This window comes from Puntigrus tetrazona, chromosome 17, assembly GCF_018831695.1.
Source record: "Puntigrus tetrazona isolate hp1 chromosome 17, ASM1883169v1, whole genome shotgun sequence".
NCBI lineage: Eukaryota > Metazoa > Chordata > Actinopteri > Cypriniformes > Cyprinidae > Puntigrus > Puntigrus tetrazona.
Window position 1 is genome coordinate 18,331,067 of NC_056715.1, and position 16,259 is coordinate 18,347,325.

The window sequence follows — 16,259 nt, forward strand, 5'->3', positions numbered from 1 at the left end:
TTGCTCCAACCCCTGACCAGAGTTCAGGGATGACTCCAGCATTAAAGTATTGCCCAGTGATGATTCCAGCCCCAGAGTTTGGCCCAGTGATTGCTACAGCCCCTGACCAGAGTTCAGCAATGGCTCCAGAGTACAGTCCAGTGATGATCAACCCCTGAGCCCAGCCCAGAGTCAACTATGCTATCCATAATGGCTCTGGCAATAATGTATATATGAGCACACATACCCACAACTCATGACCTAGAACTCAAACTAGAGTCTAAACCATAGTCTGTGATGGCTTCAGCTATTTATCCAGCACGTGAACACTAAAAATATAAATATTTTATTTGTTCATCTGCAAGTCAATGTGACAACAGAGAACTGTAAACATACACATGTTTTGTTACATTGCTGAATTGTAAACTTTTATTATTTTGTTTTCAAGTTAAAAAAATATTTCTGGCTGAAAAAAACAAATGGAAATCCCTTCAATTTATGAAAAAAAATGTATTAACCTAAAAACAACAATCAAATTACATGCTCAAAGTCTTTCAGGTTTTAAATATTTTTTTGAGAATCAGCAGTTTCAGCATAAGCTGCTGTATATCGGCGCCCAGCCCCATTCTCCCTACCAGATATTCATAAAGACCGTTATTATACACCATCATGTGCATCACATGAACAGCAGCCCTCCCAAGCTCTGATGATACACTTCTCAACTGCAATTGCTCCTGATGTACTTCAGTGAAAACAACATTCACAAAGCCTGAAAATTCCTGCTGTAGTCTTTAATCAGAGATGAAATATGCCAGAAATTAAACACCCCCTTCAAGTTAAACAGTGCCACTTTTGAGCTTTCCTTCCTCAGGATGTGCCGCTTGGCTCTACTGGAGCTGGTTGCCTTGATACACATCCTATCTGTCCTGATCAGTCCAGTGTGTTTGTGTGTTTGACATAAATCTATGCAATCTAAGCCTAGTTAGCTGTTTCTATCAGTAATTTTTAAATGATGGCATTATTTTCGGTGATATACATTATTGTGTAAGTTGATTCAGCAATATAATAATACAGCAATATATAATAATAAAATAAATAATATTTTTTACTTGAATAAAGACAGTTAATTTAGATTAGTTGCCATTATTATGAGACTAAATATGAAACAGAAATCTGAACCAGGTTCAAAGTACTTGTGTCATGTTGTTGACATATTAGAGAGGGTTATTACAGAGGGAATTTAGTTTTTCTCCTATTATAACTCCATAAATCCGAAACAATGCTAAAGCCAAAAAAGCACCATGAATACAGCGTTACATAAATCAGCTTACATAACACTGTTATCTAAACAAACCCCTCTGTAAAGCCCTTCAGAATAAAGACAGAAATAAAACTTTCAGCCAAAGTGAGTATTTCTGACTCGTTCTCAGCCACTAAAGATATGTATAATAATTGAAATCTACAGATGATAATAGATCAATTGTAATAAAACACTTACATGTGTATCTTGAATGTTTTCATTCCTCTTGTCTAAAATATAGAAGCAAAGGATTCTGACTAGTGCATTAAATTACAATGGTTTTTTGCCTGTAGTATCTTGCCTTAAATTAAACACAGACACTCTTCATGTGTCCTTCTACAAAACCCAAAGGCTAAGCCTGCCATATTTTCTCAATGCAAACTGCTTATTGGTGCTCTAGCACTGACCTGAGCCGCATTCTTTGCTGCAGGCAGACCAGGAGCCATAGCTCCAGTAATATCCCTCCACTGAGCGTCCGTTCGGCAGATAATACTCATACTCCACTCCCTCATTGTCCTCTTGAGTGATGAGCTGTAGAGACACAGACACTGACGGTCATAGCGTTCAGCGTAAGACATTTTTTAAACAGGTGAAGGCACACAGTACTTTTTTGTTTACATTTTGCGGGCTCTTTATTGTAGTGTTCTTGAATTTTACAGATACTGACGGATTTGTTTTGCTCCTTTTTAGGTCAATTTCTCTGAATTTGTTGAAGCAATTTAACTTACAATCGGCCACTTAAACTTGTCTGCTAAAATCTGATCTTTAATTCTCATGCTACACTGTATGCTAAGTTTAATGGAGTTCGTGTCAACGAGAGCGACTGCATTTCATTCATTACCAGCTAATTTCAAGATTAAAGACTGCAACAGGAGAGAGAGCGGCATCGGCACCGGAAAGATAAGTCTTATTACTTTTAATGAATATGATGTGAACATCTGCAGCAGTGCGTGCTGCATAAAAGCTGTCATACCTGAGACATCATATAGCCTATAACACGCTCTCACATGTTTATTATTTTAACATTGAGGGAGGAGTAAAAGTTACATTTGTGGTTTCAACAACCAGATGCATTTAAACTTGTCCAGTTTTGTCTAGAATGCGATCCTCCTAAAGCTCTCTTATTGCCATTATAAATGATATAACCCCAAAAAAACACCCAAAAATGCTTTTTCCTTTCTTCTAATTCTCGTTGTTAGTTGCCTAGCTTATATTAACCGTAATTGCATTAAAAAGCTTCAAACATAAAACAACAACAAGCAGCGATGCCCGGCAGTTCTGCTGTTAAACCGGCTCTCACCTCTATCACTAGCGGCTCAGTGGTCGGGCCCCGGCCTGTGATTATCTCAGGTGTTTTTTCACCCTCGGTTCCCCTCTGGTAATACAGCACAGTGCCAGCCACAGATATGGCATGAGAGAAATCGATCACCCAGTGTCCGTTAAGGTAGTACTCACCACGCAGGTTTTTGATTGCTGTCAAGAGGAAAAATGCAAATATAAAACAATCAGTGATGCTGAAGAATAGATTAGGATTAGGATTTTACTAGCACACGCTCACCGAGGTAATTGCGCATTGGTTCTGTTTCCTTGATGCTTATAGAGGTCGCCCCGACAGGGATGATGAACATCTGATTGTAGCCTGTAAGCAAGAGATGAAAAAATTGTTCAGGCACGGGAACATACATATAAAAAGTAACTGAGGTTGCATCTTGGGTGAGATTACCTTTGGGCAGGTTTCGCATTGAGAAGTTGTTTTTGACTAGGCTGCACGACTGTCCGTTTCCTCCACACTGTAGACAGGGATCCTCCTGCTGGAGCGACTCCAGCATGTGATCACAGCCGAGAAACTGCGAGCAGGCAAAGAACAGAAAGAGCACTGTAGTTCTCCAAACACCCTCCAAAGTCAAGGTGAAATACAGGGACCGAGGCCGTGCAAAGACAAAGATGCTATTGTTCACCTCCACGCTGTGAGATTCTTAAAGTCCACCGAGAAACCTCAAACAGCCAGTTGAAGGCTCTTAGGCTTTTTTTTTTTAACAAAAAAAGAAAGTTCGCTGTTGGCTTTCTACTTTTAATATTTAAAGCGATTGTGTATATGCTGCTGATCTGAGTTATTTAAAAAAAATGAATTCCAAGAATTTAAAGCTCCTAGGCACGCATAATATTTACTAAACCACAGCAGGCAAGAAGCAGCTGCACTAGGGATGTGAAAAACTACATATTTCCATAATTGACTAGTTAGTTGGGTGGGTTAGATGATTCAAAAAGAGAATGATGTCATCATTTTCTCACTCTTCATGTTTCATAATGTGTGCTGATTAAAGTCTACGTGTGAGTCAGTGTTATTTTACAATCACCGAGAGATCAGTTTGAATTATTATTATTTTTAAATAAACATTCTATGTTAAAGTTTTACCAGTCTTTTTTATTAATAATATTTACATTCATTTGAACCTAAATGAAAATGAAAAATGTTGGCCTTGGTAATTAGTAATAATTGGTAATATGCTTTTTTGTTCTTTTTTTTTTTCTTTAAGTTTTTTTATGTTTTTCTTTTCTTTTTTTTGGTACCGCTAGTTAACATTAATAACCCTCATGTGAGCAAAAGCCCAAATTAACCGTTTCATTAAATAATGCGATTTTCAAAAGACATCACAAGATAAGACATTCATTCTATTTCTTCTTATATGCATTACTTTTACAATCTCTTTACAAACTTTTAATGGAGGGACAGAAGTATCTCAGGTTTCATTCAAATTTCTTCCACTTGTGCTTTGAAGTCTGGGTTTGGAACAACGTTGAGTAAACGGTGACAGGAGTTTCGTTTTGAGCGAACTATACCTTTAAGAAAGACCTCCACGGTTGGGCTGTTCATTTCCGATTAGACTCATTTCTTATAGGGGTTGCACACAAAAACTGAGAACTTTAGACTGAGCACTATAACAGGAACAAAGCAGGCGCATTGAGGTCAGCCAGTACCTGCTCTGAATTTTGTTCCTGTGGGCATGGGATTTGTTACACAAGCAGTGTTTTGATGGCTTTAGCAGGGGAATGAAGTTAGTAACCACTCAAAGAGAATTTACAGAGAGTGGTTTTGTCTATACATTCATCCAATCTAAAGAGAAAATAAAATGTAGATGCTTCAGGCTTCAGTTATCCAGAAGTTGACCGGTTAACCATCTGGTTGAAACGAGCAACTCTCACAATAAGTGTTGATGACCGAAGCAGACCGAAGCTAACCTTGCAGAGGCCGTCCACACAGATGTCCTTTCCTCCGGGATGGCAGGGAGTGCCGTCCACCACCACGGACTTGTGCCGATAGTAGAAGTTCTCTCCTCTGGGAATGCAGCTGAGCTCACAGGGGTTTTCTCCTGAAGGGGAGAGAGAAGATACAGCACTGTCACCCGCGCAGAATTTCGACTAAACCTCTAGTATTCCAAGCTAAAACGTTCATTTTGAAAATCACAATAGCTCTGCCGCACAGAATCACTGCCTGTGCGTACATACCGCCGTAGTACGGCAGCCATTTGTAGCGCTTTCCTTGAAAATCAGTGCCATCAAACTGAGAGCACTGCTCCTCTCTGAAATCCCTGGATCCCTCGGGACAGTCCTGATGAGGTTTGGGGTCAGACAATTCATACTTTTATTCAGCAAGGAGGCATTCAATTGATCAAAAAATGTATGACCACAAACTTTCGTATAGATAATGCAAGGGAAAGTACAACACAAAGTGACCAAAAGCAATGCGCTTTATTAATGGCACTAACTGATCAAATTTGATTTCTAACATGCACACGGGACAGGTTTGCAGCGTGTACCTGGATATTACACGAGCGATAGGACTTCTCGGGACCCACACAGCTATGACCTCCATCGGTTCTGTAGAAAGAGGACACATAGAGTTGAGGTTTTACTAGGACGTTTTCACAAAACACAGCACCGCATCTGATAAAACCACATATTTGCAGTGAGAATAAAAAAAGTCTTCATTTATGTGACGTTCACATCAATCCAATTCAAATTCAGCCTATTTGTATAGCGCTTCTCACAACACAAGATTACGTGAAAACCAAAATCAAGTGTCTCATATTATAGACACGTCTAAGGACGCATACAATCATAAGAAACACACCCACGCAGACACACAAAAGCTCAGAGATCACATCAAGCGCTCTCTGCTTATAGGTGTGTACCGAGACACAACAAGGTCTGCGTTACTTCACATGTTTACTCCAGAGGCGTCGTCCCGTCCTCGTCCACCGGGAACATCAATACTGAACGGACACAGCTGCGTGGAGTTTCCAGTATTGCTAAATGTCATGTCAGCGCAAAAGTCAGGGAGCTGTGTGTGATTCAACCAAAACCTCGCTGGGAGAGAGACGTCTGAAAGTCCCAGAAACATCGCCTCAGGGGAACGTTCTAGTCTTGAGCGAGAAGTGTATTCAAAAGATCAAATTTCTCGCAAGTTACTGAGTTCACTTGTAAAGCTCAGCTTCTGGGAAGTCGTGACACACATGCACCTTTATGTTTCTCAACGCATCATGAATGCATGTAATAAGAGGGCTATTACGACATTACAGTTAGTAGGAATACTGCGCGAATACAGTTTCCTGGGAAAGTATTATTTAGCTTCGTTTGGGCAAGGCAAATCATTTAAAGAGGAGTGGTACGTTTATAGAAAATCTGCCTCGTTTTCAAATGCGTCGTTCGCTGAGTAAAACGCAAGACTAAACACGCAGACCAGATTCCAACACCCAGATTTATGACCAAAGCTCTCAATGTCCTGGTGGAGACTTTTCTCAGACAAGTCCATATCACTAAAACAATTATACAATGTACCAAGTTCCTCTTAAAGTGCATACTTGAGCTTGACCTTGCATACCTGACTAAATCAGCGTGTGTGACAAAAGAAACACTTCACTTAAGTTCTACAAGATGAACAGACGATACACTTTAGAAAATAAAGCTTACAGTAAAGTTAAAGTTTGTAGTAAAGCCATGCAAGAACCATTTTTGGTTCCTCAAATAACCTTTCGTTAATCAGAAACATTTTTAAAATCTCACTATGAAGAACCAATGGAAAGTTTTCCACATTTTTATATAAAAAGTACATCGTTTGTATATCATTTTTTCAGTCTAGATGCCAATACCAAACCTTTATTTTTAAGAGTATTTTTAAAGTAATATCTTAAGGATATAAATAAAGAATAGGGATAACTAACCACCTGGAGGCCAGGCATGTCTCCCATGAGCCTTCTCTACAAAGCCAAAAGATGTAAACAAGGATGATGACTTTGCTTTCGACCGTGGGCTCTACACCTACACCGAATAATGACACAGCTGCCTTGACCTGCCTTGACTAGATACACGTCTCAGTTTACAGCCTACTTTTCAACTAGATATTCTCCTTTCGTCTACAGAAGAATCACTCACTCTCTGTGCATTCAAAGGAATATTCAATATCATGAGTTATATCATCAGTGAGCTAACTCAAGTTAAGTCGTCACTCACCGCTGGGTTACACAGCGTCTCGTCCTGACGGTAACCCCGCCGCCACAGCTACGACTGCACACGCCATACGGGCCCCACTCATCCCAGAAATCACCCGTGGGTTGCTGTAAACACGGTTAGCAGGTTAGCACATAGATATATAAATATAAATGATATTTGTCAGATCACATAAAGTTAGTTAACCCTGAAAGGGACGAAGTATACTGGGGGATATCCGCCTGTTGTGGGAAATCTACTCACTCTCCAATGAAAGTTGATGTAGTTCACATATTTACCCAGGTGGGAGGTGCCTGACTTGTTTAAAAAGCACAATTTTATGAATGAAATACTGTTTTGTAGTCTGTGTCTATATGTTTGTATCGCAGGGGGTTCCATATTAGGTGACTGTTTTATAATTGATATTCTGGCAGAAAATGATTCATCTGTACCCAAAAACTGTGTAAGAAAAAACTGGGTGTAGCCCAGTGGTTATTTTTGGTGTAGTGACCAAATAAACTCTCACGGGAATCACAATTGTTGTGAGATTGTTAGACGTACGGATTTGATTTTACAGCAACTGCGTCAGAAAATTCAACCCTTCTATTAGACAACTGTTGCATTTGCAAATTTATTTATTACTATTATTTCTTTTGCATTGGAACAACAACAACAACAAACAGAGGAAAAGTAAAATCTGACACAATTACACACAGAACCCAAAAAATGCAGTGGACAAAATTATTGGCACCCTTAACTTAATATTTGGTAAAATTGAATTTTGGCCAGTTTTTTTGCAAACTTCTCCAGGTCTTGAAGGATGCCTTCTCTCGACCGTTTTGAGATCTCCACTGGTGTCCTATGGGATTCAGATCTGGACTCATTGCCGGCCTCATTGCCGGCCTTTGCGCTTTGTTTGTAACCATTTCTTTTTCTTTAAACAGTCCTTTACCAAAAAAAACTACTTTTACTTCTACTTTTGTCTCATCTGTCAACAGAAGGATTGTGGTTTTGTCATATAACTCCAGTCTTTCTTTCTTATGCCTTTGTGTCCTCCTGGGTCTTCTACCTTTTCATTCAGATGGTGACAGATGGTGCGAGCTGTTGTCCTCTGTGTCTGCAGATCAGCTTGAATTAGTTTGGAAGTTAATCCGGGTTCTTGATCCACCATTTAACCAAACTTTGTTGTAATTTTGCTCTTCTGTCCGCTTCCAGAAAGGTTAGCTATGTGCCATGGATTGTAAACCTCTTGATGATATTAAACATGGGAACATTAAGATGTCTAGAGAGGGACTTGCGGCTTTAAGATGTCCATGTTGTTCCACAATTTTTTCTCTCATATCCACAGACAAATCTTTACACTTCTTTTTTTTCTCCGTGCTCAGTGAGACGCACAACACAAAGGTTGAGTCAGTTTCTTTCAATTTTAACTGGTTGCAATGTGATTGTACTTGCCACAGGTGTGTCTAAATACAGACTACATGAGCATCATGTCTCTTTTCCAAAGCAATTTGTGAAATGCTTTGACAAGCATCGATAAACATTGTTTCATTTTAAGTGAAGTTATACCCCCAAAGCAAAAAAAAAGCTGAGATAACTGAGATAACACTTTCTGCGTAGACTATACTTAAAGATATTTGGAAACATCCAAACACTTACTCTAAAAGTCAATGTACAGGATTCTGAATGCAGCACTAATACAATGACATCCAGACATGAAATACAACTTCTATTTTCTTAACACATTTTCTTATAAATTCACCCATGTTTATGTTTCTATCGAACCTACGCAGCCAGGTTTTCTCCATTCATTTAGTCAGATTAAACTGAGAGCCACGCCCACATCTCAACATCCAATCAACAACTGATGCATAGAAAGTCCCACCCCCTACACAATATCGTTTTCATTGCTCTAAGTGTGACTTAATTGCTCAAACATCTCCAACTATTTTTGAGGGACACTACTTTTAATACCACCCTGCTGTATTTAAAGAGTTCAGCTCAGTGATTCTATGTAAAAAGGTTTGCCCCCTTTATGCACTGGGATGTTTTGCTTAACCGTTACACATCTCTGTTTCAGATTTCCTAGCTGCGATCAACCTTACATGATGATGTGATGGGTGATTTACTGACTGGAACTGTCATCTGTTATAGTGTACTGTACTGCAATATTTCACTCACCATGAAAGCAGAGGCCAGAAACAGCTGTAGAACAGCCACAACCGACAGCATCCTGATGGCTCTAAGTCAATCCTGACTGGATACAACACACAGCACACACGTTTAAACCACAACACCTGCGCCGCACGATATTAATAAACCTGGACAATTTACCTGCCAATTTTTCTGCCAATTCAATGTTCACACACCCAATGTCCGTCCTGCAACAGACAAAGGTGTGTGTTAGTTTTCTGTTCGTCTGGAAAAGCCCTGAAGCTGTGCATGCTCAAACAGACAAGACACATCACCTCGGCTCAAAATATGAATTGCAGGAAAAAAAAGAAAACATTAGATTGTCAACGCAGGAACGCATCGGTTGGGATTTAGCATTTGGAATCATCGCCACGCAAATCAAAACTTATTTACTTTCGAGCCATACACCGAAAAATGTGCACAGAAACAATGTTATCGGCATGCGCTCTAAAACATATTTAATGCACTCTACACTATATTAATTCACAGTATGAAGGTAAAAAATGATGTTTACACGCTGCACTTTCTGTGGAACCAAAATTCTGATTTTGAAGTGAGAAATGATGAAAATAGCAAACAGGATGCAGTTTTGATGGACGGATCAGTTGTTTCGACTGAAGTGAAACAGTCGGATTCATTCAGATCATCTTCTTGCACATACAGGATCATACTATTTCTCTCAAAAACACCATCATTTTAGAAGCTGCTACAATTTAGTGGCATTACAATTGATTGGCGCACACACACGGCCGTATAAAAAATTGAAATACATCCAAATGAATTATTATTTTGTCCTCACATCATCCCTGTATTCACATGAATCCAAAGCAGCAAGTTCTTAATTTCTGAATGGTCCTGGCGATCTGAACGCACCGAGGTTTGTCTGCAGTGTCAGTGCTGTATGTGTGGCACTATTATTCGAAGCAAATTGCCGTAACTGTCGTTTAGGGCAGCCAACGGTGAAAGCGCTTCGGCTCAGTGATGCCAGTGCACCCTAGACTTCCGGGCAGTCGAGCAACACACTCAGAAATCCCATTCAAACAGCCTGAAACGAGCTACGAAACATCTTTAATGCAGTCAATGGCGGCTTCGCTGCCAGTCTGAGCATGCTGCCACCTGCCAGTCCTGCTGCAAGTTATGCTTCTTCTAAAACCTACAGGTGCTGTCTCAGAATTTGTTCAGAAGCGAAGCACATCTCATAGCTTTTCCAGGCATTTAATCTGTGAACTTGTATATGTAATCTCTCCCATTAAAACACACCGAACGTCACTGAATTGAGCATAAGGCCAAAATATACAGCACTGAGAGCTTTAGTGCATCTAAAACTAAACTGTCCTTCATTAAATAATGCTGACTGAAATGCAATAGGCATTTCTACTATTAACATTAATTCCACACCATAATATGTAATAAATAAATGTGAATGAAGGATATTTAAACCCTGTTTGGTTCATATAAACACGCTTTGCTTCAGCTGCATCAATTACTTTCTGACTGCTTACTTTCACTTTAGTGTTTTTTGGAAAAACTAAGCAAAAAGAAAAGAAACCTCGTGAAAATGACATTCTTTCAGATATTAAACTCTTTGATTAATCCAGGCAGAGTGAAACAGGACAGAGATCGATGAAACTATCACTCGACAAAGACTAAATGAGCCGCTCGTGTTTCAGAGAGAAGCTCACGAGCGGGTTTTTTTTTTTTTTTTTTTTTTTTACCTCACACAGAAACACGCCGAAAGAGAGATGAACAATGTCTCGTAAACATGTAACTCACGTTGACTGGTTCCGGCTGTCGAAAGAAAGAAGAGCTGATTGCATGTCACGCTGATGAATCTGCTCTCTGAACTCTCTATCTCTCTCTGAGGAGCGCGAGGGAGGACTGCTGTTAACGTCCACACACACACACACACACACACACACACACACACACACACACACACACACACACACACACACACACACACACACACACTCAGGGAGAGAGCCACACACACACACACACACACACACACACACACAAACACACACACTGGGAAAAGAAGCGTTCAGTTGTAACATTTTAATAGCGGGGAAAAGTCCCCTAACAAAAATAGCCTTTATAACAATCGTTTCCGCCAATTAACATGTTCACAAATGTCAGAGTTGCAGTTTTTCATACTGTTGTACAATTGTGATAATGTTCTGTTACGAATTATGAGGTGTAACTTAATACATTTAATAAATACATTTTTATTTACCGCCTCAAAATAAGTTCGCGGGCTATTTGCTTAGTGAGAAAATGAATAAAGCTCTTAACTCTTTAACTTTTTCTTTAGTCACCACGACTCCAGTATTATTCACAAACACAGAGCAAAAATATCCAGAGGAACACAATATTAACTAATGGTGTATTTTAACTGTTGTATAAAAGCAATATTACACTCACAATCATGATGTTGGTCTGAATATCGCCATGGTTTTACATTTTTATATATTTAGTGATATATCATTGGGAATAAATCACCCAAAAGCTGGCATTACACCTCAGGTGTGCATGCATTTTCAATTCAATTATTTATCTTGCTTTATGGTATTTAAACAACAACAACAAAACACAGTGATACATAAATGAATCATAAATGAAGGGCTCTTCCATCATACTTTCTATCATATGTATTTAAATGTGAACTAAGTAAAAAGCGAGTCAGACTCATAACTTTTTAGTCTTATTATGGTTTAATATGAATACGAACCTATTCATAGACATCTGAAAATGAACATTCAATCGTATTTAAACAAATATTGAGGTTATCTTATAAATAATGAATATTCAGTGTTGAAAAAGACATGCGTTGGTCTCCTGAGGCAAACGGAGCACTGTCCTCTAGCTTCAGGAGCTGGTATTGACTTGTAGATCCTCTTCATCTTCATCTTCATCTTCATCTTCATCAGAGAGATGTTTGATAGTCATCACACCTGTCTGATACCGGCCATTTACTGACTCTAACCATCCAGGAGACAGAAGAACAGAGTAAAGTCATCCATGCGCCATGCTTTACCATCCGAATGGAAATTTCGTAATATTTATTCTTTCACAGCTCCTCATTCTAATTTTATACATACTCCAGTACTATGTATGCATGTAATTTTTTAGCCACATTTTAGTGTTATGTTTATATACGGCGATCAAACTTAAATGCACACTAAACATTAAAATTCATTCCTTAAAATGAAATGTTTTTCTTTTTTGGAAATAACCTTTGCCACAACGCTGTATTAAACTTAAGGTAATCGGACTGAATCAGCAGAGAAGCACTTTAGAATTCTGTAGAAACCATAACATAGCAAAATATTACATAACAACATCACACAGTGGAGACAGATAACACCATATACATCCATGGTGCTATGCAGGTGTTTTCCACAGTGCACTATATAGCATAATAATAGCCAGTATCAAAATATTTGGTAGCACTTTATTTTACAGTCCTATTCCTCATGTACTCATCGATGTTATTACAACTAGGTAATAATAATAATAATAATAATATGTATGTAAGAGCTTGGTATTAACCGTACCCCATTTAGTTACCTTTTACTACCAGTACTTTCTGAGGTAGTTACACTTTAAGTGCACTGTAAGTACATGTAAGTACACATACTGTAAAATAAAAAGTGCATTTAATGTTTGGGGCAATACAAGGGTAAAATCACTCATTTTAATTAATAATTGACAAATTTTTCATTAAAATTAGAAGGCATTATAAAAGTGAAATTACTGCACCAATGTTAAACATTCTGCTAAAGAAAGTGCCAAAAAAGCTTCCCAAATTCGACTGTTTCCTTGCGTTTATAGGACGCAGGGACTGAGAACAGGCCAATTTCCGGGATTTGATCAAGTTTAGATGGACTGAAAAAAAAGCATACCTCTTTTTCCCCCTAAATTGCGAATTGTGCCAGGGACCAAAAACGCACAAGAGAATCCTCTAATGCAAAAGGAGTGATTAGTTTTTGTAGTGCTGAGATTATAAAGCGAGGGGATCATAAATCAAGGTGAAGTCCTCATACAAAGGCATTCTGAAAAGAGGTGGCAAAGCTTGATCTAGTCATCTGTCTAAACCGATTAAAGGATACATTTGCATATGAACTATTCAATTATACAGGGCACCAAAACCCACGTTGGTGTGATCTATAAGCTAACCACCGTGCTATGGATTTAGGGTCCAAAAGAGAGCTCTTCCACGATCGCTTTAAATCTAATGACCCACATTGTCCAGCAGGATTCAGCCATTTAACATTTGGTTAGATAACCCTCTGTAGGTGGACCGTGTGTTCAGACATTCATCAACCAGAGTGATTTTACTTTGTTAAATGGAAGGGGTTCGCTTCACAACATGCTTTGTCACTGACAGAGTTTCACAACTACCTCATATTTCAAATACAAATACTGCCACAGAAACCGAACAGTCAAGGGGCTAAGGTACGTTTAAATCAACATCAGCACTGGCATTTTTTACATCGGTTCACTCTCGGACCTAAAACACACCGGCAGATGCACGCAGTGTGTAATTATTAAAAGTCCACATAGTTTCCACATGTCTCTGTAATCAAAAATAGTCACGTGGGTCGCCATTGGGTCCGCTTGAGGTCTTTCAAAGCTGTCGGCTGAGCTTCTGGGCTTGCCTCTCCTTTGCGTCGAAGGCGTACTTGGTGTCCTGCAGCTGCTCGATGACTTCCTTCGCCTCCTTCATGTCCTGGGCCAGCTGGTTGTACTTCTCAGCGAGCTCCTGGTTCTCCCTGCGGAGCTCCACCACCAGCTGACTCAGCTCCTCGCTCTGTCGGCCGCAGTGCAGCTTCAGCTGCTCCATCTCCACCAGGGTCACCTCCATGCGCTTCACCAGGCCTTCCAGTTTTTCCTTCGACATGGTTTCTAGCGAGACGTTGTCGGTCTGGGTTGCAGAGTGTAAGAGAATGGTTGTGTCCTTGGTTGTGACTCAACTAATCACTAATTGGCTAATCCCCTAGCGCTGGCTTGTCTTGTGTGTCACAGGACACTCCCTCACACTTCCTGTAATCCCCTTAGAGGAGCTATCCTCGGCCACATCTCCTGTTGTTGCGGTGGTCCAGATGCTCAAGACTCACCTCCAGAGATTAGAGAGTCTTACAGCCTCTCATGGCCTCAAGTAAGCCAGCTTAATACCGTACTGGGAATCGAATGGAAAACAGGCTATCAGGAAAAAGAGTGAACAAATTTAGCTGTGCTTTCCTCACACTGCCACAAATAAGTTTTAAAGAGCTCTGGGCTCGAACATGACAAGGTATTCTGGGTGGTTATTTACAAACCCAGCTCCAAAGACACATTACCCTGCCCTCTCATTTTTTTCCATTTCCTTTGCCTGCAACATTTACACCACTTTCAAGATATAACGTACATCTTTTTGGGAATCGAGCCCACAAACTTATAGCTACTATAGTTGTGTTCTACTGCAGGGACGTGCAACGCTGGTTCTGGAAGTCCACTCTTGCTGAGTTTAGCTACATCTCTAATCAAACACATCTGAAAAATCTTCTATATTTTTTTCAGGGGGGTTTGATTAGGGATGAATTTGGCTCCTGCCCCAACTAAACACACCGGAAACACCTTATTAGGGTCTTATGTTCACTAAAGCCCCATCCACACAAAGATTTAGCTGTATTTTTTATTGTATAGGCGTTTCGTCCAGATGGATAAGGCACTTTCTCAGAGATGAAAAAAAGCATGATAACGATACATTGATGGCCTAAGACACGAAACCAGAGGTGTGTGTGAGAAAATGAACAGTATTTATATTGTTTTTACCTCTTGTTAACAACCAAATGATCTGAGGGGCACGCACGCTTCCTCTGGCGTAGTCTGGTTTCATTTGGATTTCTCTGTGCATGTTTTTTCATCTCAAAGAGAAAGTTCCCTTTATCTGCCATTACATGTCTGACAGACTACAACGGTTTGACTCTTCGGCTCTAATGAAAAAAAAAGACACCTACACTTTAGATGCCTTTGGGGTAAACTTCAAATTTTTGTTTCAAAGTGAACTATCCCTTTAACACAAATTTATAAACGTATTGTTCCATGTTCGATTGTAAACCGCACGTAATGTTTATGGGCATAGTCCAAGTCTTCTTCTCCGTTTCATCTCTGTCACAGGATTATAGAGTCCTATAATGGTCTGGGATGTACTACATTGTTTTGTGTCAGTTTGGTTTTGTTTGGACACGGATATCTTTTAAAAAAAAATAGGACTGTAGGAACATATATTGCAGTGGTGGCCAACGTCGGCCCTGGAGAGCCACAGTCCTGCAGAGTTCAGCTCCAAACCTAATCAATCAAAGTTCTAATGCAGCTTTCCATTTCAGTTTGGAAACTGGAAATCCCATGTTCCCAGTAGGAAAGACTGATTACATGCTTTTGTTTAAAATGAATAACTTCTGAAAATGTTGAAATTTTAAACAATTTTCATTATAATGTTTACTTGACAAATGCTCAATCTACTGTAAATACTCAACCTGTGTGTAAACGCAAGCCTTTATTTCAACTCCACCCTCCATCTGGCAAATCCCACAGATTGGCTGTGGTTGAATTTAATCAAAGCGTAGGAAGCTACTTCCAAATTACAGACAGGTGGGTCAAATGGGATTGGTACTAAAGTCGGCAGAACCCTGGCCCTCCCCAGGCCTGGAGTTCAAGAGCCCTGAGGTTCTTCATTCGGCGCTAATCTTTAGTTTTTGTGTGTTTTTTTTTAAGGTGTCAAATATTAGTGATGTGCCAGTGCTTGTTGTAATTTTGTGAAAATCTGTTGATTTCTCCTGTTGCATAACAAGATAATTGCAGACTTCAGGTGAGACGCTGAGGTGGAATGCGAAGGCTCAGCTTGATGCTAATCACCAAGGTACAATCACAAAAGAAAGCCAGGGCCATCCCAGCATGCCGTGCCAAGCTGTCACCACGGAGACCGCTACTACCTCTAGAGATTCTGGCAATGTGCCAATTCCAAAGGGTCAGGGACTTGAAAGAGGGGCGACAGTCCTGCGGAAGCTCTGAAATGTTCCCACCAATTTCGGGACCTTTAAAATTAGCAAAAGTGAACAATAGGTCAAGACAATGAACCCCAAAGTAATGTGACTTGACTGTTCCTTCATGTCCTCAGTGCTGGCCGGTCCAGTTAAGCCTTACATGAGAAGATTTTAGGTTTACTCCAGGTGAACACCTCTACCAGGTAATAATGAGGGTTATACGAGGTGGTGACCTGAAGGTTAGCTTATTATCTGGCAACCCCCTGATGATA

General features: G+C 39.8%; 1 protein-coding gene across 3 annotated transcripts in view; it reads right to left on the reverse strand.

The window, feature by feature from the left end:
* paplna (papilin a, proteoglycan-like sulfated glycoprotein) overlaps positions 1 to 10,870 on the reverse strand; it is a 28,256-nt gene extending 17,386 nt beyond the window's left edge. For 2 of the 3 annotated variants that reach the window (XM_043263761.1, XM_043263759.1), the window contains exons 1-11: positions 10,733 to 10,870; positions 9,101 to 9,147; positions 8,948 to 9,023; positions 6,791 to 6,894; positions 5,098 to 5,158; positions 4,787 to 4,889; positions 4,520 to 4,650; positions 3,003 to 3,126; positions 2,838 to 2,918; positions 2,580 to 2,752; positions 1,687 to 1,810 (exon numbers count right to left, since the gene is read on the reverse strand). In XM_043263761.1, coding sequence (XP_043119696.1) covers positions 1,687 to 1,810; positions 2,580 to 2,752; positions 2,838 to 2,918; positions 3,003 to 3,126; positions 4,520 to 4,650; positions 4,787 to 4,889; positions 5,098 to 5,158; positions 6,791 to 6,894; positions 8,948 to 8,998 — 952 coding nt within the window. In that variant the 5' untranslated portion in view covers positions 8,999 to 9,023; positions 9,101 to 9,147; positions 10,733 to 10,870. The remainder of the gene's footprint in view (positions 1 to 1,686; positions 1,811 to 2,579; positions 2,753 to 2,837; positions 2,919 to 3,002; positions 3,127 to 4,519; positions 4,651 to 4,786; positions 4,890 to 5,097; positions 5,159 to 6,790; positions 6,895 to 8,947; positions 9,024 to 9,100; positions 9,148 to 10,732) is intronic. The other variant, XM_043263760.1, reaches the window with a different exon arrangement.
* Between the last annotated feature and the right edge of the window lie 5,389 nt (positions 10,871 to 16,259).